This window comes from Protopterus annectens, chromosome 6.part0 (genome assembly GCF_019279795.1).
Source record: "Protopterus annectens isolate FY-2018-M chromosome 6.part0, PAN1.0, whole genome shotgun sequence".
Taxonomy (NCBI): domain Eukaryota; kingdom Metazoa; phylum Chordata; order Ceratodontiformes; family Protopteridae; genus Protopterus; species Protopterus annectens.
In genome coordinates, this window is record NC_056737.1 from 763,292,887 (window position 1) to 763,317,666 (window position 24,780).

A 24,780-nucleotide genomic window follows, 5' to 3' on the forward strand; every position below is an offset into this window, starting at 1 on the left:
GTCATGAGTGATGGCACCACTCTCCATGGTGCTTCTTTCAGCCTTTGAATAATGAGTGGGCTGTAGAGCTGTCCTCTCTCAAGGAATGAATAGGACTATTGAGTGAAGCAGATAATGTGAGAGGGGGAGTAGTCCCCCCCCCTTTTTTTTTGTAAGTAAGCATACTTGTAAAGTTTTAGGCGCAGTATAGTATAGTAGGACCTTTAAGCCTACAATTTTTCTTTAAAAGATAGCATATTTTGTTATGTAACCCCAGAAGTAAAATAATCAGAAATCCAGAAATTTGCACCTTGTTTTGCTGTGAAAAGTAACTGCAGTAGCAAAAAGGCATCCATCGCCAAATTAAGGGAATAGAAATCTTTAAATGTCTACTTGTTTGGGGCAGTTTAGCATAGCAGAGTTGTTCATTCCTTGGCTAGGTGTACATATAAAATACTCCAAAAAGTGAGCATGTATACTTAATAGTATAATGCAAGTATGGTACATGGAAACTCCTATTTTCTGAATTTGGTTTAAAATATGCAGTGCCCATTTAATGTTGCCATCAAGTTTGACCGAATTACCTATTTTGGAAAATGTGACCTAAATGCTTTAAACTGTGTTTTCTCAACTGGAAGTTGAGGGCTTGTGTCATGAGTTTTCACAAAGATGTATTACTGTCAGAGGAGTTGAGTCACATACAGTCAGGACTTGAGGACTCTCAAAATTCACCATCTACTTTGATGCTGTAAGATTTTATTTACTTCTGAACACACACATACTTGGTTAATTCCCACCATCTGTTGGTTTGGGTAGTTCATGCTCTTCCTGTTTTTATTGTGTGTTTTTCATCCGTTCTGTTTTGGAGTGGGGGTGATACCCCCCATCCCAGCCAGCCCTTGCAATTACATACATTGAAAGAGGGCATTGGGTACAACCTTTTACAAATAAAATTATATTTGCTGTAATAAGAATGGCATTTGAAGGTTTTTCTAAGTTCATATGGCATCATTTGCAATACTGGGGTGTGGATGTAATTCTAAGTAAGAATCAGATCAAACAGAGCTTTTGTTTATTAACGAGCACTATTTGAGAGAGGAGTATAGCAAAACATTATCTAAACTACCTGCAACATAAAAGCATACATTATTTCCTTAGACTTGCTTATTTGAAAACGATGTTTATAGGTGTAGTTGGCTACATTTGTAACTGATGCATACACTTAATATGTTTGTAGGGGTCAACATCTGGAGAGGAGTATTCATTTTCTAAATGTGAGTTGGGTTGTTTGTCAACAGTATGAAGCTGTGTGCGCTGTAGGGAATGAAGTACAACTGGTAGACACCCCCACATAGTGCGGTGGTCCAGCACTCAAAATTAAGTCTTGCAGATGTTCATCGTGTTTCACTGTTGCAGTCATTACTCTTGGGTTATCCTGCTGGCAGGCTACCCGCAGTCGGCATGAATTCCAAAGTCCTGGTCCGGCTTCGGTTGCTGTCGCCTCTTCCCTGACATCAGTGTGCCAAGGGTATAAAAGATGCAGCCGACGCCATTTTCTTCAGTCTTTCTTGCTGCGAGGTGCCCGAAGCAGTTCGCAAGTGCCATTCGTCCGACTCCTGAGATTTTCGTGTTCGAATTTCAGATCTGAAGTCTTCATTTAAAGCTAAGTACCCCATTGGGGAAACTTTTTTCTTGCTCCAGACCGATGTCAGAAAAAGTTAATAATTGTATTTCTTGTGGGAAGCAAATACCTCATAAGGACTTCCATTCTTATTGTATTCTTTGCCTAGGCCCTGATCACGACGTTGCTAATTGCAGGTTTTGTGCTAGATTTAACCAACGCACTATTAAGAGTCAGTACGATTTCGCATTTCATTACTTTGGCCGAAGATTTAATTACATGATGTCGTCGGATAGCCGTCCGACTACTGCAATTCACAAGAAATGCAAGGAAAAGGACAGGCATCCAAGGTCCAAAACTGACGACGAGGCTTCTTCTAAGCCAGTCGCCAGTTCTCAGTGAGGCGCTTTCGCAGCCCCTGACCCTCGCTACCTCAGAGCCGCAGGCCGCTTCCGACTCCCACGTGGAGCAGACTAGGCCTCTGGAAACTCAAGGTATTGGACACTTTGATAATATTCCCTCAGATGGGTCCGGAGCCGCTGAGCAGGCATTGGCTTCTGAGGGTGTTTTTAGGTCTACACAGTTGTATATAAAACCGGCTACAGCTTCGAAGACTAAAGCACCACTAAAGACAAAGAAACAAGTACAGCAAGCCCATGGACAGGCCTCCATGCCTAAGAAACAGGTGCTCAAAATGGTCGAAGACCTAATTACTTTGATCAGGGGTTCCCATCCCCCTCCTGGTAAGAGGCCTAGGCAAGAGACAGAATATGAATCTTCAGATCAGGTTTCCATTTCCTCTAACAGGAATACTCTCTTCCTCCCTATGAGGAATCCAATGCTGAATAATCTATCCCTTCAGCCTCCCCTCCTGAGGATTATTCTTTTGGGGAAACCCTGCATACCATGAGGGAGCACTTCCACTGGGAGAGCCAAGATTACTCAGAATCAAAGAAAAGGCTCATAGACTTTCTTTTACTAGCTCAGCACAGGCTTCTTGCTATCCCTCCTGTTTTAGACATTGTAGATGATGTATTTTCAGTGTCCGGCCTGTCTCCTGACCCTTTACCCCCTGCACCTGTTAAGCCAGACAGATACTACAGGGTTCCAGATTCACATAAATTTCTTTATAAAAATCCTGCTGCTGACCCAGAAACTATTTCTCAGGGTCCCAAAGGGGTCAAGGCTTCCACTGCAAAAAACCCTATCCCCTCTGATAGGGATTCAAGGGCACTGGACAGATGGGGGAAAAAGGTTTACACTTCTGCTACCTTGGCTGTGAGGGCTTTAAATTGTCAATTTCATATGCTTAAATATCAGCAATACGTATTGTCACTGCTTAAACAGAAAATGTTAAATTCTGAATGTGCAGAAAACAAGGGAATGCATGATTTATTGCATGCAACTGAACAAGTAGGAAAGCATACTTTGCAATGCGGTTTTGATTCTCTGGAGGCCGTTGTTACGGGTTCTGTCATTAGGCGGCATGATTGGTTAAAGGAACAGAATCTGCCTGATCATGTTAAAGCAAAATTATTAGATGCTCCATTACAGCATGATACTTTGGTGTTAAAGAAAATGGAAGACAAAGCGAAATCTATGCAGACAGTTAAGGATTTCTTACAGGTGCAGCCACCCAGATTTAGCAGGAACTGGCCTACAAAGAATTGGTCCTTTCCAGTGTCAGACAGGCCACAAAGAGGCAGATACAAACGCCCCAGAAGCAGATCCCAGCCCCAAGGCTCATACAGGCCTAAACAATGGGGTGCTTCTACCTCCAAAAGTGGAGAAGACAAATCACAGCCATACAGGAAATAGTCCCAATGACTTTCCTCTGCCAGCACCAAGCACTTATCTTTTGGCAGCCCCCTTAGGGGGAAAACTAGCACTTTTTTCACAAAATTGGCACATGATCACACAGGACAAATGGGTCTTGAACATAGTGTCTCAGGGCTACAGGTTCCACTTTCACACCCTGCCAAGGGCAAAAGGTATGCCAGACCTGCCACACAATCAATGGGCAGAGGCACAGAATCAAGTTTCATCCCTCATGGACATGAGGGCCATTCAGCGAGTACCACAGCAAGAGCAGAGACAAGGATTTTACTCGAGACTTTTCTTGGTACCCAGAAAGGACCAAGCCTGGAGGCCAATACTGGACTTGTCTATTCTAAACACATTTCTGGACGTTCCAAAATTCAAAATGTTGACTCTGCAACAGCTTCTGCCCATGTTGGGCAAGAAGGATTGGCTTGTAACTTTGGACCTAAAAGAGGCATACCTGCATGTCCCAATCAGACAATCTTGCAGAAGATACCTCAGATTCATAGCTGGCTCAATGCACTACCAATTCTCTGCACTGCCCTTTGACTTATCTACTGCTCCCAGGGTCTTCACAAAATGCCTGGCACCAGTAATTGCATTTTGCAGACAAAGAGGAATTCAAATATATCCTTACTTGGACGACTGCCTTATTCAAGCAGAGAACAAGGACATTCTACTAAAGCATCTGGCGTTTGTAAAAAGATTACTAATTTGCCTAGGGTACATAGTAAATGAAAAGAAATCAAAACTAGTACCCTCTCAAGAGATAATATTCCTGGGTGCAAGCTTAAATACAACTGCTCAGATGGCTTATCTCACGGCAGACAAATAATAATAAAGAAAAATCCTGCAGGTTTTGGGCTTCAGGGCATCCTGCATTCTGCTAATTCCATATGCCAGATTGCATATGAGGAATCTACAATGGTATCTAAAAAGTGTTTGGACTCAACATTGCCACAGCCTGGAAACATTAATTACCCTCATTCCTTGCCTGCAACAGGAGTTTCGATGGTGGGCACAGGCTTGTCACCACAACAAGGGACAGCCATTCACTTTACCCACAGCCAGGCAGACTCTAACAACGGATGCATCAGATTATGCCTGGGGAGCCCACATGGCAGTAAAATGTATTCATGGCACATGACCCGCAGGCCAGATGCATCTTCATATCAATCAAAAAGAGATGCTTACTGTTCAGAATGCCCTGACAGCTTTCAAGGATCTACTTCATCCAGGACAACTACTGATAAAGACAGACAATACTACAGTCATGTGGTACATAAACAAGCAGGGAGGCACTCATTCCTACCCCCTCTGCAGACAAGCCATGACTTTGTGGGACACAGCATTGACTTGTCAAGTTCACCTGCAAACACAATTCCTGATAGGAAGGATAAATACTTTGGCAGACGAGCTAAGCAGAAACCTCATGGATCCCCACGAGTGGAAACTGGATTCACATGTCTTCAGCATGATAATAAGGAAATGGGGATGCCCAGACATAGATCTATTTGCCTCCCCTCACAACTGCCAACTACAGAGATTCTGCACAAGGACTTATCACAAGCAAGCATGGAAAGTGGATGCCTTACCTAACAGTATATGCCTTTCCTCCACTGCCTCTCCTCCCCAAGGTACTCCTAAAGGTCAGACAAGAGAAGCCAAAAATGATACTGATTGCCCCAGATTGGCCACGCCAGCACTGGTACCCAATCCTAAAGAACTTGTCTCGGAGTCCAGCCTGGACATTGCCTCAAATTTCTCACTTACTGACCCAACAAAACAATCAGATCCTGCACAGCCAACTCAGGACCTTAAATCTGGCAGCATGGCGGATAATGTAGCCATTCAGAACACTCCTCTCTCCATAGCTGTGATGGATGTTATTTTGGAGGCCAGGAGGCCCAGTACCAGAAAATCTTATGCAGAAAAATGGAAAAGATTCTGTGCTTGGAACCAGGCACAAGGAATTGACACATTTGTACCAAATATTCCTCAGATTTTACAATACTTAACTGAGATGCTGGACAAAGGCCTATCCTTCTCCTCAATTAAGATCCATGCCTCTGCCATTTCAGCCCATTACAATACTGAACCACCTATCTTTTCTCATCCTTTAATAAGGCAGTACCTTAGAGGGGCCAAAAACATAAGACCTCCAAGGAGAGCATCAATACCTGCATGGGACCTCAATTACATCTTGGAAAAACTCGGACTGCCTCCTTTTGAGCCAGCCTCAACAGCTGATATAAAATTCTTATCCTGGAAAACAGCTCTGCTCCTAGCAATAACCTCTGCAAGACGAATCTCGGAGTTACAGGCACTCATGGCTGTGGAACCTTTTATCATTTTCCATCCAGACAGGGTTTCTCAGAGGACAAACCCGACATTTATGCCTAAAGTGATGTCCAGTGTGGCCCTTAACCAAACCATTCACTTACCTTTTATCCAAACCCACAGAACAAGGGTGAGAGACTTCTGCATTCTTTGGACATACACAGACAGCTACGCTTCTACTTGGACAGAACTAAAGCTTTCAGAAACACTGAGCAACTTTAAGTGGCATATGCTGCAGGATCACAAGGAAAGGCCATCTCAAAACAGACTATTTCAAAATGGATAGGCCATTGCATTCGTTTCTGCTACTCTCAGTATAGCAAACCAGTGCCTAAGGGCATTAGGCTACATTCTACCAGGGCAGCAGCCACTTCAGCAGCCTTTCTCAGAGGAGTACCAACCAAAGAAATCTTAGAGGCTGCAACTTGGAGTTCAGTGCACACTTTTACAAAGCACTACCATTTACCTCTCTACTCTAAATCCAGAGCAGGCTTTGCCACTGCAGTCCTGCAGGGCCTCATAGCCTCTCCTAATCCTATTTAGCCCCAGCCACCCATACTCAGCTTTGGGATTCAACCCAAGAGTAATGACTGCAACAGTGAAACACGATGAACATAGTACAGTTGTGTACCTACCATAAATGTAGATGTTCAAGTGTATTCACTGTTGCAGTCCAGGTTACCCTCCCACCATCCCTCCTTTTTTTGCTGGGTCTCATCTGTACTTCTCTGTTCTATACAACCTATGTGGTGTATTTGCTTGTAGATGAAGGAAATGTTTACTTTAGTGCATGCATGTTTATTGGCATAATTTTGTTAGCCTACCCTTTTGGGGGCACCTGACATCTGGGGCAAGAAAAACTGAAGAAAATGGCGTCAGCTGCATCTTTTATACCCCTGGCGCACTGACGTCCGTAAAGAGGCGACAGCAGCCAACGCCGGACCAGGACTTTGGAATTCAAGCCGACTGCGGTTAGCCTGCCAGCAGGATAACCCAAGAGTAATGACTGCAACAGTGAATACACTCGAACATCTTCATTTATGGTAGGTACACAACTGTACTTTCTGAGGCTCCTTGACATTTTGTGATATGCAATCTTGCCTTGCTGCAGGTACCTTTTTCTTCAACTTCCATTTAATCCTTATGTAGAGTGCATTATGTGAAATATTAATTGACTTTCTTTGTCCTTCCATTTATTCCTGGGACAGGTCTCCAAGAAGGATGTTATTTTACCTTTCTTTTCTTTGATATGCCCATTGTACCTTCCTTTTTTTCCCCCTGGTATTACACATGGTTTGATCCTTAGTTTTGCAAGTGACTTTACCAACCATTGTTATAGTACAACCCCTCATTACTTTTCCTGTCTGTCCCACAACTCTCTTGTTTCTTTTCATAAGTAGTTGCTTGGCAACTCCCTCTACCTGTGCATTGGCAAAACTAATACATTTGTGTTTTTGTGTCCTTTTTAAAATCAGAGCAGCATTGTGGTGTTTCTGTGTTTAAGTTTAGCTCCTCCCTCAATGCTTCAGATTTCTTGTATTTGGGAGTTAGCTTAGACAAATTTTTGTCTTTTGACTTCCATATTACTAGTATAGTTATGATTTAGCACTGAACTAGGATGATTCTATATCTGAAAATTTTCTTTCATTCCTTGTGCTTCAGCAGCTGTGCCAGAAATAAGTTTAGCCATCTTTACCTATGGTTTCTCCACCTAATCCTCTACTAAAATGGAACACATCTTTTACCAATTTTCAAGTTCATACCTTTCACCTCTTCCTCAAGTTGATGCAAACAGTTTTCCTCTGTGCTGACCTCACTCATTACTTCCTTTCTTTTGAGTATAACTGGCTATTTTTGACAAAATTGATAGAGCCTTGGATACAGAAAACAAGTTTACTTCCACCTTCTAGACTGTTTATTCTTACATTGCCAACCATACCCTTTGATGTGGTGGCTCTGTTCACACACCCTTGATGTCTGTATAACCTTCTTACCAGGTTATGTCAACTTAGTGAAAAGGAAGTAAATGTAGTCCTGTTTTCTCCCAAGATGATGTCACTTCTGAGGCAGAGTATGAGGAGATCTTTGGAGTAGAGGCTGAGCTGCAACACAGTCTCTTTGCAGAAATGCTTTCTTTTTGAATTTGTTATCTGCTGTGTAGATAGAATGGCATGAACATGCGAGAGATAAGTTAGGTGTTAGTCGGGCTTGCCTCACAGTTTCAGGTCACTATAGCTTTAATACTTTTTTATGTAGAGCTAGTAAATCCCACTGTTCTCAACAGTTTGTCCAGTTTTGTAATTCACAGATGCTGAACCCTCTGACCACACTGTTTTGAATTTGTGTATGTCAATCTGCATTTAGTCCTATAGATCCTAAGTTATGCTATCACTGCCTTCTGTTTATCAAGGAAGCCAGATCTCTTGTCCTTTTAACCAAACCTGAAAGCCTCTGTTTGTTACTTGCTATCTATTTGTTATTGCTGTGGTCTTGATCAACACTTACAATTGTGGCCTATATGTATGTTACACTTTTTTCCTCTATATACTCATAACTTTTAATGTTGTATTCTGTGAATATATTTAATCCACATCGTATGATGTTCTAGCATTGCTCTCTCTCATGTGCAGATTTAGTTGTGTGCATTATGTAGTCTTACATGGTTCTCCGCTTTTGTGAACAGGTGGGTGCCATACTTGTATTTAGTATTTTACTCTGTCATAGTTTGTACCATTTTACTGCATTTTTTCCTTTTGTGGTTATCCTTTAGAACCATTGTCAGTATTTTTCTTTTGCTCATGTGGACTGATTCTTTTGAGTCATGCCTGAAAGTTGCTACTGCTTGGTCACTGTACTAAGGTGGTTAATAGTTCAAAATTATGCACTTGTTTCTTAAGTATTTTTTTTTATTAACTTTAATGTGGTTTTCCCCTCTTTTTTTTTTTCATGTTAGACTTTTGGAAGAATTTGTTCTTCACATTGATGAGTTGAAGATGTTGGATGACAGAATACAAAAGAGGGTAGAAAAACTAGAACAACAGTGCCAGAGAGAAGCCAAGGAATTTGCCAAAAAAGTTCAGGATTTACAAAAGAGTAATCAGGTATGATAGACATTTTGCTGGAAATTACATGTGTTTTTAGTTGCTTGGCTACATCACTCCACATAGTTGTTAAAAAATACTGTCACATTATCTGCAGTGGGCTCATAACCATTCCTTTTAGGTGCTTTGAAGTGCTGCACACCTGCTGCAAGGATGGCTTATTCAAACTTGCAACTAATGACTGAACACCACACTTGCTGGAATTGGCAAAATAAACTTCAGATGAACCAACCACGAGTTAAGTTGTCAACTGGAACAATGTGGGAAGGTGAGAATACTGAACATGCTGTTTGTATATCAGCTTGTACTACAGCTGAAATTGAAAAGGCACCGCTGCAGATGTCACTGTATCATGTTGTACTGCACTTATCAAATGTGCCCCACAGACTAACTGCAGACGTGGACTAAATATTGCATTATCTGCCATTTTCTCTTAATACTGGATAATTTGTTGATCTTATTAGGTCAGCTTAGTCCTTTCATCTCATGTCCTTTCTTTCATAAGAAATTGCCTTGTGTGTGTAGCATACCTTTTTGAATTCCATTATTGTTTGGACCGTCCTCCTTCATTAAGCTTATTGCTCTCGTCCACACCATTTTTCTAAATACTACCTACTGTATATCCTGAGCCAGACCCGATCGTGGTCAAATGGGGCCCTAGTCAGGGAAATAGATTGGGCCCCCTGCCCCAGCATACTTCTGGATCCGGCTCTGTGCTTAGCCACTAGCCTTGTAATTTAAATTGTGTTAGGTCTGCTCTCATGCATTTCATTTTTGAAAGGTGCTACCCACTTGGACTCATTTCTTTAAAGTTTCTGTTGTATCTCCCCTCTAATTGCCTTCTTCCTGCAGAAGTTCTGTTAAATTCTTTTAGTGTTCTCTATGTGGATTCCTGAGAATAATTACTCATTTGATGACAAGAGTTTGTGCAGTGGTTATTTGCTTGAATTTGCATCTTCCAATGTCCTTCCAGTTGATTTTGCCAGATTTGATCATTGAGACTTCAATAATGGAAATTTCATTTTTTTTCTGGTTATGTTTATTTTTATATGCTAAAATGAGTGCGAGAAGTTTATTGGTTACTGGTATACAGAGCATATTATGTTTTTGTTTAACTTGAGCAATTCACATTTGGAGGTAAGCATTTAAAAAGGGAAGAAAACCTAGCATAACATGATTTTAGCACTGTAACAAAATATGTTCTGTTACTGTTGTCTCAAATTTTCACTGGAAAATGGAACTAATATATAGATAAGCTCAGATTTGGATACTGATTGTTGTGGGATCTTATGACGGTTTGTACTGGAAGTAGTTGGGGAAACACTAACAACGTCTGTCTTTTGGCTGTGCTGGGAGGTGGTAGATTATGCTGGAAGCAGTGGTCACTGCACTGGGGGGTCTTATCCATTTCCCATGATACATTGACTTCAGAGCTGACTGTAATAATTTGGAATTTCCTGTATTTGAGAGGTTCCTTAATGTGCTGAGTTGTGGTCATTTATTTTATTTGTTTGTAGATATTTACCTGGATTGTCAGACTAGGTCATGCAAGACCTCTATTTAGCAGAGGCCTAGGGAGAAAAGCTCCCAAAATATATTTAGTAATTTGTATGATCAGGGTTACAGAAAAGAGGAGGGTAAGGTTACATTAGTAATAATTACAAGAAAAGCAACATTCTAAAGTTACCGATGAGAGGAGAAACTCTGGTTTGAGAGAAGGATAAATTGTGGTAGGGGGAAAACTGATTAACCAAGAAAAGAAGAGTGGAGTTGGATTTTAGAGTTAACGGGAGGAGGGTGGAGCGTTTTCTTGAAACTGTTATGAAATAAGATTGTCTAAGTGCAGGTTGCATCTAGTTCTAGACTTTGGCCACATGGAATGAGTACATTCCATGTGCATTGAGGCCTTGTCCTGTTAGGCAAGGGGTTGGTCTTTAGAGCAGAGTTCTCTTGTAAGGCTGTACTACTTTATCAGTGAGATTAAGGAAGGACTTTGAAGTGGTTGATGCAGAACAGAGTAGGCTACCTTAAGCTGAGTGTATGGAAGACAGCAGGGAAATTCAATTCAGTTATTTTTATACAAAGCAATGCAGTGGTATGTTCTGCTCAGGAGATTAGAGACAAAGTTTGCCGTTTTGTTGCATCATTGCTCAATTCTTTATTGTAGTATTAAAGTTTGGTTTTATTTATTGTATTTCCTGTTGCTTTTTGAATGCCTTATGATTGTCTTTTGGTGATGTAGCATAACATCTTTTACCTTTGCGAGGGCTTGTATGATTAATTGACCTGTAACCTTTCAGCTGTAGTCCATCAGCAGGCTTTGTTACCCTCTTCTGAACACAATATATATATTCAGTTTCCTGTAACACACACAAAACTCACAAGTAAGAGTGTTGTGGTTTTCCAGTTTAACAGCCTGTTTGTCAACAGCTGCATAGCTGTCCAGCACAAACTTTAAGTAGTTTAACAACAAAACAGACTACCCTCTGTCTTTCTGTTATATTTTAAATGTTGCAGAAGTGCTTCATCTCATAACCTCAGTAGTGAAGTCGCACAGTAAACTTCCAGTGAGTCCATAGAGTTGCCTTCAGCGATCACATTTGTACTACTTTAAATCTAGGACAATGCTTCAGTTGCAGTATGCTGCTGACTGCAATGTAACAGCTGTGCTATTTAATTTTTTACATAAGAAACAATGTTTAACAAAGTTACATAAGAAGTTAATGTGCAATGAATGTACTTAAAAGGCTGAAGGAAGAAGTGACAGCCAGTGTTCTAGTTATGGGAAGCTGTGTGGAATGTGTTTCATAGTAAGTTATATTTTACAGTTCATTAAATGTTTTACAGATAATGCAGTGCAACTCCATCTGAAAAAATAAATTCAGGCCATTTTATGGCTTTACTTCAAACTTTTGCTAAGAACAAGGAATTGAGCAATGAAAACAATAAACTGAAGCATAGAGTAAGTGTTTCAACAAAGGAGAAGATAAGCTTACCACAGAATAGAAGAGAGAAAACGACAGTCCATAGAGGAGAGGGTCATTTTAGTGGTAAATTTAGTGAAATACATAAAAGAGCAGTACAAATTAGCAAATGTTATGTAATGATGCATGATGCTAGAATGATGCTGAATTTAATTACCATGTTTCTTACTAATGTGCCATTTAATGTCTCTCTTCTTAATAACTAAATTCCATCCATGAGGACATTTCCTATTTTCTTGTGACTGCTTTCTTTGCTATTACTGAAAGTGCCTGGTATAGTCTGCCTATGGCAAGTGATACTGGAATGTAACAAAGTTTGACTGCTCATCTTGTCTGTCAAATTCATCAAATTCCATTAGCTGAAGTATAAGACTGTGAAACGAGTTATCCCTCTACTTGTGTCCTCTCCCCACATACTTAATGTCATAGCTGTTACCTGGACTGCTGTAGTGATAGCAGTATGCGTTAGTTTGCTCAGGGCAGAAGATTGGTATAGCCAAATATCATTTAAGTAGTAGTGAAACTTTACATTGCACCACCTGGTAGCTGTCCCACCTGGTAGCTGTCTAAGTGCAAAAACCTAGAAGAAGGGCAATTGTATCAATGATTTTCATTTTCAGAATTAAGTATTTTGTCATTGTGGTACTTCAAGCATCGAGGCTACTGACTGCGCTACTGCATACTTGCTTTAGCTACTAAGGAGGTTCCTTTCACATATTGTGCCTTTGCCAGTTCTAGGGTGCAGAGGAGTGAAGCCCTGCCTGTGACGCACATTATTAGTGTTATTATAATCGTTATCATCATCATTATTATTAGACCCATGCTTATTTAGTGTATCGGATGGTGGAGGAGGCTGTCGCGTAGTTTAGGAATGAGTGGCTAATGCAGGCTTCCCCACACTGGTGGGGTAGGAAACCTACTCTAATGTATTACTAGCTGCTAATAGAGGTCATAAGCACAGTATGCACCACATAAATGTAACTTTGTGTCCACCCATACAACCATGAATTGCACAGTAACCACATTCTTGTGTCTATGGCCCTTTTGTATTGTTGTCACAATTAAACAGACATCAGAGTTGCTACAGAAAGGAGTTAGGTTAATAGAAAACCCCCACTGTCTTCAGAGCAGAAATGTACATTTGCATGCTTAGTGTGCGTTTTGCAGTTTTGTGGCTCGAGGACGCTTAGGTTCTACCCTTTAATGTTTGAAGCTCAGATCTAGGGTGGGAGGTGAAGTTAGATCCTTAGGCCTTTAGGTTAAGGATTGACTGGGCAGAGGAGCAAATGAGAGGAGAGAGGAATGGACTTAACTCCCTTTATGGCTGCCTAGATGACAAGCCCTCCAGCTAGATGATATGGGCTCAACATCTATGGGGAAAGGAGCTTGATGGTTGGTAAGCATGAAGGAGGAAATAGACCTAGGAAAAGACGATGCTGTGTCGTTATGTTGGTGAAGGAGGTATTATTTCAAATGTTTTGCAAAACACTTATTTCCCAACAGACACTGTAAAGCCCCAGAGTACTTGTTGCCTAAATTAGAAAGTTTAACAGCTGAATATTTTCTGTCTCTTTCATTAATTCCACACCTACTTGTCACGTTGAATACAGTTGTCATAATTAATGACCAAAATCATGACTAGCTGCTAACAAGGGGCAGGAAGCACAGATATTTTGTTGAAAATTACACATGGAACCTAGTGATGAAGTAGGATGTGGCCTTTTTTCCATTAGCTACAGGATTCAAGACCGGCAGCTCGGCACTAAAACTTTTCCAGACCGTCAAACTATTCCCTTTTGTCTACAGTCATAAGCAAAGAGTGACCCCACTTCATACCTCTTTTGCCATGAATCCATGCAGATGTATATATCATCTCAACTAGGGTGCCGTATGATTTTGGGGTTGTAATGAGGGTATTTCTTAAGTTTTCAAACCCAAGAGAGATGCATTCATGTTTAAAGTCAATATTTTTCTTCTTTTATTTTTTTTCCTTGCTAACCAATTCCATCAGCCATCATACCTCAGGAATACAGTTCCCCTCGGCATTTCCTCTTCTGTACATTTGTCTGAAGTGCTGCTTATGTCATGCAGTTTGTCATTTTTTCCTTATAATCTACTTTGGGGAGTGCCTTGCTTACTTAATTTTTCATTTGTATGGTGCTGAGCTTAGATAATGTGTTGCATGGATTTTTTTTCTGTTAAATTTAATTTACCTAACGCAGTGAAGTGTTAGTTTAGGGCAGTAGCTGCCAAAGCTTACCGACCTGTGGGCTACATTTGGTATTGCTTGAAGAGCAAAAAAAAAAAAAAAAAAAAGTTCTGTGGACTGACCATAAAAATAAAAAAAAAAAATCTTGGGGCTTTTTATACAGGTCTGTAACTCTGAAACACTTTGGCATTTTCTGATACCATTTTTGGACAGCAAGTCTGGATATTCAGTTTTATATTGTATTTTCTAATGGTAAAAGCAGTTTAGTGTATGCACACTGAAGTTTGAAAGCCAGGTCACAATTCCCAGTAATGGTTTCAGTTTCCTAATAACATTTTATCTGTTGGGATAGTGCAGTGATCAATACTGACCAATTTCAGGCTCAGCCCAGGTGAAATACAAAATCTTGAGAGTGGAGAAGATTATTAGAAAGTGTATGGGTTACGTGATATGTCTTGTGTTGAAGCAGGAACACTTGGCTTGAGTGAAGGAGTGCTTATTGAGTTACATTCTGAATTTGAAATGCATGTTGATTTCCTTAATGTTGATGGGGAGACCTTGCCAAAGATTAGGTGCCCAAGTTGAGAGATCATGTGTAGTGCTGTGGAGTTTGATTCTATAGTTTGAGAGTTTGTGTGGCTTGTGAGTAGTGTCTCGAGTTGTATGAGGAATTTTTTTTTTGTGAAATCTAGCTGCAGGGGGAGTAAATGTATGGAGCTGGAGTACTTTGTAGAGTTTGGATCCTAAAAGTAGGTTAGATCTTTGTTTTATGGTTAGCTATTTGGCTTTTTCTAGTGTGATATAGTGAGGCTTACAGATAGGCGAGTTTGAAATGAATCATCATATGCTGTTAGAGATGGTTTGGAGTGTGACAATGTTTTTCTTGGAGACAGAAGCAAAAATTGGGAGCCCATATTCAAGTTGAGAAAGGAGAACTCATTTACCAGTGGCTGCTCTGGCTAGTTGGGATAGAAGAGAGAAGATCTTTTTCGATCAGATGAGGAAGGCATTTATTATAGCCCTCACTTTGTTTATGTGGAAATGGAAACCAAGTGACTGATCGAGCCATAGTCCTATGTATTTGAAGGCGGAGGTTGTCTTTATGGAATGGTTGTGTGTAGGTCAAAGATAGTTAAAAAGCTTGGCACTTGGTGAATTTTCTGTGGAATTCCAAAAATCATAGTTTTGGTCTTGGTGGGGTTAAGATGTAGTTTATGGTTTTATGAGTCCTTGATGGAGCTCATGTAAGTCTTACTGGAGTTAGCATTGAATGTTGTGTGTTAATGTCCTGATCAGTAAATGACCATGTCATCAGCATATAGTGTAAGTGAGAGATGTGGGAGGTCACCAGGAAGTTGATTAATGAATATGCAGAAGAGGAGGGGGCAGGAATAAATCCTTGTGGCACACCTTTGGTAACAGGATCCTCCTAATGAGAATCTATACCTATTTTTAACTCAAAATTTTCTGTCAGCGAGGAAGTTTTTAAATTGGAGAGCAGCATCTGGACTGATACCAATTTCAGTTTGTTTTGGAGAAGATAGAGGTCATTGAGTTCATATGCCTTTGTCAAATGTATAACTAGGGCACCAGTAAGGAGGTCATCATCGGAGTTTAGCAGGATGTCCTTAGGGGTCAAAGTGCTGTCATAGTACTTTGTCCAGGCCAGAATTCATGTTTTTAGGTGTAGACCAGGTGGTACTGCTGGATACAGGAGGAGAATAAACAGAGAAAATAATACCTCACTGCTACAAGGCAGTGGATACAACTCCCACTGTCTAAGGAGTTAGTCATGCAAAGCTTGTGTCTAACAGTGATCTCAAGCAGGGTAAGTGCAAACGCATGAGCTGTGCAGAAATGAGAACTTGGAGAAGAGGCAGTAAAAGTTCAAGACGTAAGCACATTTGGCAGGAAAAATGGGAAATGTACTTTATTTATTTTTCTTCTTCCTTTTCCTTTGTAAGGTGCCTGTGGGAAGTGTTTGTGTAGAATCTATTGCACAACTGATATCTATTGACAGTGTGAGGACATACCCAGGTAGCTTGGCAAAAAAGTGAAATGACCTGAGGAAGGAAAAGTAAACCGTTTAAGAATAAAGGACAGGGGAGTTGATTTACATTAGCAGGAAGAAAAGTACTTTTGTCTCACTTTAGAAACTCTACATGGAGTTAAGACAAACCTGAGAATCGTGCCTGCCACACAGCAGTTATGTAAACAAATGCAATACAGTTAAACCATTAAGGGTTTAAATGCAAAAATCACTGTTGTAATTCTCCAAAAATAACCTCCTGCTAAGTAAAAAATAAAGTTGAGACAGTTTACTTCATGCAAAGAATGCATAATCATCTTTTTTCGGCTGTTCCCGTTAGGGGTCGCCACAGCGGATCATCTGTTGCTCTGTCACACCAACCACGTGCATGTCCTCTCTCACCACATCCATAAACCTTATCATAGGACTTCCTCTTTTCCTGTCACCTGGTAGCTTCATCCTTAGCATCTTTTTCCCAATATACACAGCATCCCTCCTCAGCAGATGTCCAAACCAACGTAATCTTGCTTCTCTGGCTTTGTCTCCAAACATTCCAACCAGGGCTGACCCTCTAATATACGTATTCCTAATCCTGTCCACCCTTGTCACACCCAGTATAAATCTTAACATCTTTAACTTTGCCACATCCAGCTCTAACTTCTGCCTTTTTGTCAATGCTACTGTCTCCAACCCGTATAACATAGCTGGTCTCACTAACCTCTTGTAGACCTTCCCTTTCACTGTTACTGGTACTCGTTTGTCACAAATCACTCCTAACACACTTCTCCACCCACTCCATCCTGCTTGTACTCTCTTCTTCACCTCTCTTCCACACTCATCATTATTCTGAACTATTGATCCCAAGTATTTAAACTCCTCCACCTTCGCCACCTCTACTCCTTGCATCCTCACCATTCCTCTATCCTCCCTCTCATTCACACACATATTGTGTCTTAGTCCTGATGACCTTCATTCCTCTTCTCTCTAGAGCATATCTCCAGGGTCTCCTCCACCTGTTCCCTACTCTCACTACAGATCACAATGTCTTCTGCAAACATCATAGTCCACAGGACATAAATGAACATTGCAAGCATGTAAAAAAAAATTCAAGCAAACATCCTAGTAAGTAGAACTGATATGTTTTGTTTTCCAGTCTACATGTCAAAATGAAAAGTGAGTAAACACAGTTCAGTGCCCCTTAGCTGACTTTCTTTCAAGCAAACGGTCACATCAACAATTCCATAGTAGTGCTATAAAAATAACGCAACTATAACTTTAAGCAGGGAGGAATGACCATGGCTGACTTGTCAGGGTGGAAGTGATAGACTGGTGAATGGGAAGGATCCAAGAGAACTTTTAATAAGCTGTTTGAATACAGATGTAAATTACATAGGCAAGTGTGAAATGGAAGGTCCAGGTGTGTGTCTGTGTCTGTCTGTCTGTCTGTGTGGTAGGACAGCAGAGAATGTCCAGTTTACAACATAACCAGGGAAATAAAATATGTAAGTAAATGTAGAAAAGAATACCTAAATGATCCAAGAGAGTGGGCATAACTCCCACTGTCTTGGGAGTTAGTCAAGGCCTTCGTTTAACAGTGAGCTCAGAAAAGGTAATTACAGATGCAAGAGTTGTTAGAAAATGAGAGCTTGGAGAAAAGAAACAATGCTAATAAATGTATGACAGTAAAGCAGTGTATGTTATTCCACCACTTTAATAAGTTAGACTCGCTCTAAAGTGAGTATACCTATTAAGATACAAGTGTTTTGAAAGGAAGAGTCAAGCAAAGAACAGCTTTACAGATACTTCCTGCCTTAACATAGTTATAAAAAAAGAAAACTTAGAAGTGTCAGACACAAAGCACAATTGGCAGGATAAGTGGGGCATGTACCTTAAGATTTTTTTTTGTTTGCTTTTCCTTTGCTAAGGTGCTTGTGGGAGGTAGAATCCATTACACAGCTGATGTTTGTTTACAGTGTGAGGATAGACCCAGGTTGCGTGGCAAAGAAGGAAAATACTTTAGTTTTTTTTTCCCCATCTTAAATGATAAGAAGACATGATTTTATGGAAAAATAACTACTGGTTTTATTTTGTTAGAAAAACAAGATATAAGCATGATTTTTTGAAGGATGTATTTACCAGTAAGAACAAGTGCATGTCGGTGAAGTGACTGTGAAGACGTTTACTTTACAAACATAGCTTTCAACTTTTTTGTTCAACAATCAATTGATATAACCAAGGAAATTATATTTTTGAGCTAAGATATAAGCTCAGAATTGCTTAGGCTATTGCAAAAAAAAAAAAAAAAATTTAGTAGAAAAATGGAAATCAAAAAATAATAACCAACTGTAATTAAGTTGTTAAATATTGTAAAGGAAAACTGAAAGCAGGATCACTAAAAGAGGGAAAGATCATATTAATTAGAAGTCAATAGAATTTGTATGAACAATACATACAAAGTAATAATTAGGAGTAAGTGAGGTTTAAAAAATGACAGGAATTGATTTAATTTGTGTAAAGTTGGAGTAAATGAACATAGTTAAAAATGTATGTATATACACGTGTGTGTGTGTGTGTGTGTGTATATATATGTGTGTGTGCGTGTATATATGTATATATGTATATATATATATATATATATATATATATATATATATTTATATATATAGATAGTCTTAGTTGGAAAAATTCAGGAATAGGTCTTGATACAGAATTAGTTTTTTTTTTCCTGGTGAAGAAACCTTCTTTGAACTGAGCTATCTAGGTGAAACCCCAGGAAAAAAATTGTGATGAGGAGTCAAGCAAGACTTGCATGTTCTGCTGGCGCCCCAGTCTGTGTAAGAGATCCCTCACTCAAATTAGAGGTTTATGACACCTTGATATAAACTTTGTCAAGATAAACAAGTTATCTAAATAAGGAAAAATGCGAACACCTTGCAATCTGCGGTAGTTTATTATATGAGCTAAGCAGTTTATTAAAACCCTAGGAAAAGTGGATGAAGCCAGAGGGTAAAACAGGTAACTGATATTGTGATCCAGACATAGAAAAGCTGAAGAAAAATCTGAAATATGCCTCTATTAGAATGTGATGATATGCATCTTTTAAGTCTAATGTCACCAGAAAACTCATTTGGGGAATGAGAGGTGACGAGTTGTGCAGGGATAACATTTTTAAGTCGGGCACTGTCACAAACAGGTTTAGAAAGTAAAGCTTTAGTACTGGTCTCCATCAGTTTTCTTTATTTGGCACCAGATGCATTAAATAAAACTCTTCTCTTAACTGAGGAAAAGGGACAGTTCTATCACCCAGAGACAGCAGATGCTAATGGACAGGAGAGAAAAGAAGCTTGGTCTGGCAGATGAGGGGGAATCTCTCAAGGAGGGAGAGAATTCTGTTGCCATCTGTAATGTTGTGGCTTACTTTTAAAACCAATGTCTCTCACTGTATCTTGCTAAAGAGAGCGAGAAATGGATGTTCAGACATTCTGGAAAAATTAAGGGTTTGCCAGGATGGGATGGGTATAGGAGTCTTATAAGTAGTCATTCAGACTTACTAGACTGTTCTTTGTTCCGGGGGGGGGGGCTCCTTTATTTCTTTTTGAAACCTCCCTACTTTTGCTTTGCAAACAGATGCTTACTAGCTGCTCGCTGTATGTGTTTATTTTGCTTTTTGAAAAAGGTTGTAGGAGTAGCATTAAACTCCTTGTTAAACTTGAATAAGCTTATCTCTGTTATCACACTGTCTAAGGGAGAATTCAAATGGAAGGTTTCGAGAAATCAACCAGCAAACCTCCTCATGGCAGTTCTAGTGACAGAAACACTAGAATTGGTATTGGCAAATTCATTAGCACATTTTAAACAGTAGGTTGCCATTTGAGACTGTAACAATTACATTTTACAAAGAAATGTCTTCCTCTGAAGAAGAAACTGATGCCATAATATTCATAACACTCACAAAAAAAGGCAAACATAAACCTTAGCATACGAGTTTGACAATTGACTATTCTAAAAAGGATTGCAGATTATACTTTTTTTCCCAAATCTATCAAAAGCTTTCCCAAGTTTTTCTGAAGGAGAGGGATTGGTATTAACTGTATGTTTAGTAGCAGCAGTTTACTAGAATAGTAGCTACTGGGTCTGATCTTGGATTAGTACACAACAGTTTACAACACCGAGGAAATATATACAGTCTGCTTTCTTGGCGGGGGGCAGGCTGGCTGGTTGACAGACAAATCGTAGGCTATGACAAAAACATCCTCCAATACTAAAGGACTTGAGGAATTGGAGTAGGCCCTGGAAAATCCAGTTGCAGTAAATCATAATTCTTCTTTTGGAACTGTGGAATGTCATTATTTTTCTACTGAAACAACTGAGTCATTCTGGAAATAATTTCATAAAAAGAGAATGCTTCAGAGGGAGTGGCAGAAGATGTGCTGTCCTCAATATCTGAATCAAAAACCTGAGGAGACAAAATAGAATATGTTCCTTAGTATTCATTTTGTGGTTCATGAACTCTTCAGGAAATGAAGAATCCATTTTTTTCTTTTACCAGAAACAGCTGAACTGAAAGGGTCAAGAGCCTGACCCAAACCCTGAGCCAAGCCCAATAAATCACTCCTGTCTAAAGTGGCTGAGACAGGAGGAAGATAATATGCCTACTTTTTTTGCTTGTTTTTGTAGACCCACTTTAGCTAGGAAAAAACTCCCTAGAGATAGTCATAGGAGCCTGGCTAGGCATAGATGTTGTGATGATCCCTCTCTGGGCCAGTAATCAAGGAGGCTGAGTCCTCACCACTGACACTGGAGAGAGACATTTACTTAGAATAAGATTAGATGCATACATTATTTCCAGATGCAGCTGTCTGCATCAATCACAGTTTCCCTTGGGAGCACACAGGGAACACACTCAGTTAGAGGGCTGGTTTTCCCTCTCTCTTCAGATTCCCCAGTAAGACTCCCAGTTGGCACAGCTATACAGTTGAGTCTCCAGTTGAGTGTCCAAGCCGAGTCTTCCACCACTCTGTGATACCAGTGCTTCGTGTCCCTGCTCCAAGTAGCTGACACACACACACACACACACACACACACACACACACACACACACACACACACACACACACACACACACACGTCTGGGAAAAGCTTCTGTCCAGACTATGAAATAGTTAATGCCACCAGACACCCCAAAGCCTTTTCTTCTAAGGGTGTTACAAGGGTACCAATTATACTGAGTGAAATTAATATTAATACAAGTTATAGTGTTTGGCCAATGCAGTAAAGCTTTCAGGAGTGATCACAGAGCCACCAAATAGGTAAGAGTACTCTCAAAGGTTAAAACCTTCTCTAAAGGACCAGCCACAATAAAAGTTTAAATATATTTAATAAATACATAATAAAAGAATATTAAAATACTAAATATCTACTTACAGTAAATACCAGAGTTTGTCTCAGGAAATATTAAAAATAAGACAGATTAATAGATTTACACAGATACAAAAAACAGTACTTAACTAATCTCACTGTGTTGTCCTGACTGATCTAAAGAATTACTATTTCCTGGTTCACTTACTAGAGCAAGGCAAGATGAAGTGAATGAGAGGTCCTTCTATGTCTGGGTCTAAAAACAGACTACTCTGAGACTTCAGTATCAACTAGTATTTAAATATAATTTTATTCATGGATTACAGAATGACAGCACATACATCTGGTCATCTGAATTCTGGTTCCCATGCTAGCCCCTTTGCTAGAAGCTGCCAGGATTTAGCACATATGTGTCAATAATACACACGCATAGAGCTTGCTAAGATTGGTTGCAGCTTTTGGAGGTCATGCAACAATCAGAAACCTCCATCCTTCCAGAGTAGCAATTAGTTCACCCCAAAGACAATACGGAAAGCTTCCTAGTACTGATTTTTTTGTCTCTGGCTGCATTGAAGACTGTGAGGTAACATCTTTATAGCCTAGGCCCAGTAATTTAATCTCAGAACATTTTTCAGAGTTAGCTACAGCTGGACTGTGATTAACTTCTTCTCTTCCAGTATTCTCTGTTGCAATATATTCATTTCAGCAGTTACAATGCATACATTTAATCAGTTACTACATGCATATGTATTTCTTTTCTGTTAAGCAGGACACACTGTTGATATACTTTCAACACAAGCAAACCTCGCAAGTACATTTCAGCACAATCATATGTACAAATGAGTTTGATATGCAAATGACATACAATTCTTTACAAAATTCCAGCTAGCTGTGCTAGCATATGTTGCACATCCACTGTCTTACTTCTCCTGGCAAAGCTGGCAATACCTCACATCGTCACAGATGTATTCCATGCATTTTCCACCAGGCCAACAAGGGCAGCTCTCCCACTTGCCTGCCAAGGGCTCACCCAGCAGCCTCAGAGGACATGCGTATACCCCTAGTGATGGTGGCAGTTAGCTAGGCTAAATGAAATAATTTTTTGACTACCATTCCTTCATGATTGTCAAAAAGATGGGGGGGCTAGCAACTGTGGTACCTAGGCCCCCTAATTACATTTGTTTTTTGGAGATATGTTGGTTAGGCAGTTTAATGAGAGGAGCGGTTGTCTGCAAAGGTGATGTTACTATACTTTTTAGGATTTAGTTTGAGCCAGTGTTTAGTACACCAAGAGTTTACTAGGATGCATTCATTCTAGATGGTTGGGTGTTATAGGGTGACTTAACCCCAAGCTTGTAAACATTGTTAGCCAGAGGTCTTGGCTGTCTGCTTGGAGATCTGTCAGAACAAGTACTAAAAGGAGAAGTCCCAGAACCAAGCCCTGAGGAACATCTCTGGTCACTTTCATACTTTCTATTGAGGCACTTGCAACTCACACTGTGTAGATCGTCTTTCATCCAGTGTGCTATCCAGCTTACCACATTTTGTTTGATTGCTTTGTATGATGCCAGTATGGGGAATGGTGTAAAGGGGCTTGGCCTTAGCTAGGTTGGGATATGCTGCATGCACTGAGTGGCCACCATCTACAGCGTCCTTAACCCCTTCAAAGGAATTTACCAGATTTGTTGAGGGTCAGGTCTAACAAGATTCTTTATCACTGTTTATGAGGTCAGTTTTAATAAAATCCCTGGCTTTGCAGATGGGGCATGTAAAGTTTTAAGGTCTGTAATTATCTGGATCGGTTGTAAGACCACCTTTATGGAGGGGCATCCCCATTGCTGTGCACCACTGATCAGGGCAAAGTCGTATTTAGCTTTAGTTAATCAGTTTGTGGAGTGTATCTGAACAGTCTTGTTTAACACTATTAATTAAGTAACCAGGTAAACTGTCAGGACCCATAGTGTAAGTTTTTTGGTCATGGTTAGCAGTTACATTAAATGAGCTTTGAGATAATTGTGGGAATAAGAGATTCTGCTATTTCAGGGCTTCGAATAAAAGTCTTTGGGTGAAGTTATTCACAAAGATATTGGCAGTGACATTTGGGTCAGAATAGGACCACATTATGAGTAAGTTCTGAGCAATTAAGTACCAACTTACTTTGTATGTTGTATAGTTCCTGCTGTACTCTGGCCAAATCAAGCAAACTGAACCGAGAAGCCAGTTTACTGTTGTAAAAGTAGATGAGAGCGCATTTTCAAGGGGGTTTTACTTTCTTCACCTGACAGACAAGGGTGTACTGCTTATCAGGACTGGAGAAGGTTTTTATGGGAATGTGTGCATCTGTCTATATAATGTGTGTGTGTGTGTGTGTGTGTGTGTGTGTGTATAATCAAGTAACACAGTCCATGCCAAGTATGAAAGTCAGTATTATTTTATTATACTTATCCCTTAGAACAGTGTTTGCCTGTTGTGTGGCTGTTATCAAGTTGATTAACTTGACACTGCCCTTGGGCTAAGTTTGAAAAAGTCCAATTCTTTTTAATGTTTTAGATGTTTCATACATGGTAGATGGCATGAGGAGGTCATTTTAATTTTGACACAATTGGTATCAAAGTACCTTTCTTAACCAAAGTAATATCTTAGGGTTAGATGCTGCCAAATTATACTGACAGCTTGGCAGTGATGTTGCTATTCTTTGTTTGTCCTGCATGTGTGTGCTTCTTAAAAGGTGGAAGTTCATCATAGTTTGTGTGTCTCTCTCTCTCTCTCTCTCTCTCTCTCTGTAGAGAATGTACACAAGCTGTATTGTGTAAGGTCATAACAAAGCAGTCTGATCCTTGTTACAGAAGGAAGCAATAAAAGTTGTTAACCACGCAAACTGCCTTCAAGTAGAAGGTAATAGGGAAATATATATTTTTCTGTACTTACTCCTACTATGTTGCTGAGGCCTGGAGCTCCTTATCTCGGTCATTCAAGTTAGTACCCTACATCCCATCCTGAAAGACTACCTAGCCAAAAGCTGGCTGTGTTCTTGATCGATACCAGGATAAACTGTATCCCTAAATGTGAAAAAATACCTATTCATACCCAACATCTCCTAACTCTCCCTTCTTCACTCACTTCCTTACTTCTGTCAGTTTCTCTCCCCTGGCCTTTTCTCTAAATATACCATAATCCTGTTTTTTCTCTCACTTCGTATTGCAATTGGTTTGTATTGTACTAACTTACTTTTAATTTTTCTGTAAACTGACTACAATTTCTCTAACTATTAAGTCATTGTCCTATAACTTGCATCTATTCTTAAGCAATGTTTTCATATTATGTCTAATTTGATATAG

At 39.9% G+C, this 24,780-nt stretch overlaps 1 protein-coding gene across 1 annotated transcript in view; it reads left to right on the top strand.

Annotated features, from left to right (window-relative positions):
- LOC122803891 (exocyst complex component 5-like) overlaps window positions 1-24,780 on the top strand; it is a 109,430-nt gene that overhangs the window by 7,113 nt on the left and 77,537 nt on the right. Inside the window, exon 2 of the mRNA XM_044073574.1 lies at window positions 8,715-8,862. Coding sequence (XP_043929509.1) covers window positions 8,715-8,862 — 148 coding nt within the window. The remainder of the gene's footprint in view (window positions 1-8,714; window positions 8,863-24,780) is intronic.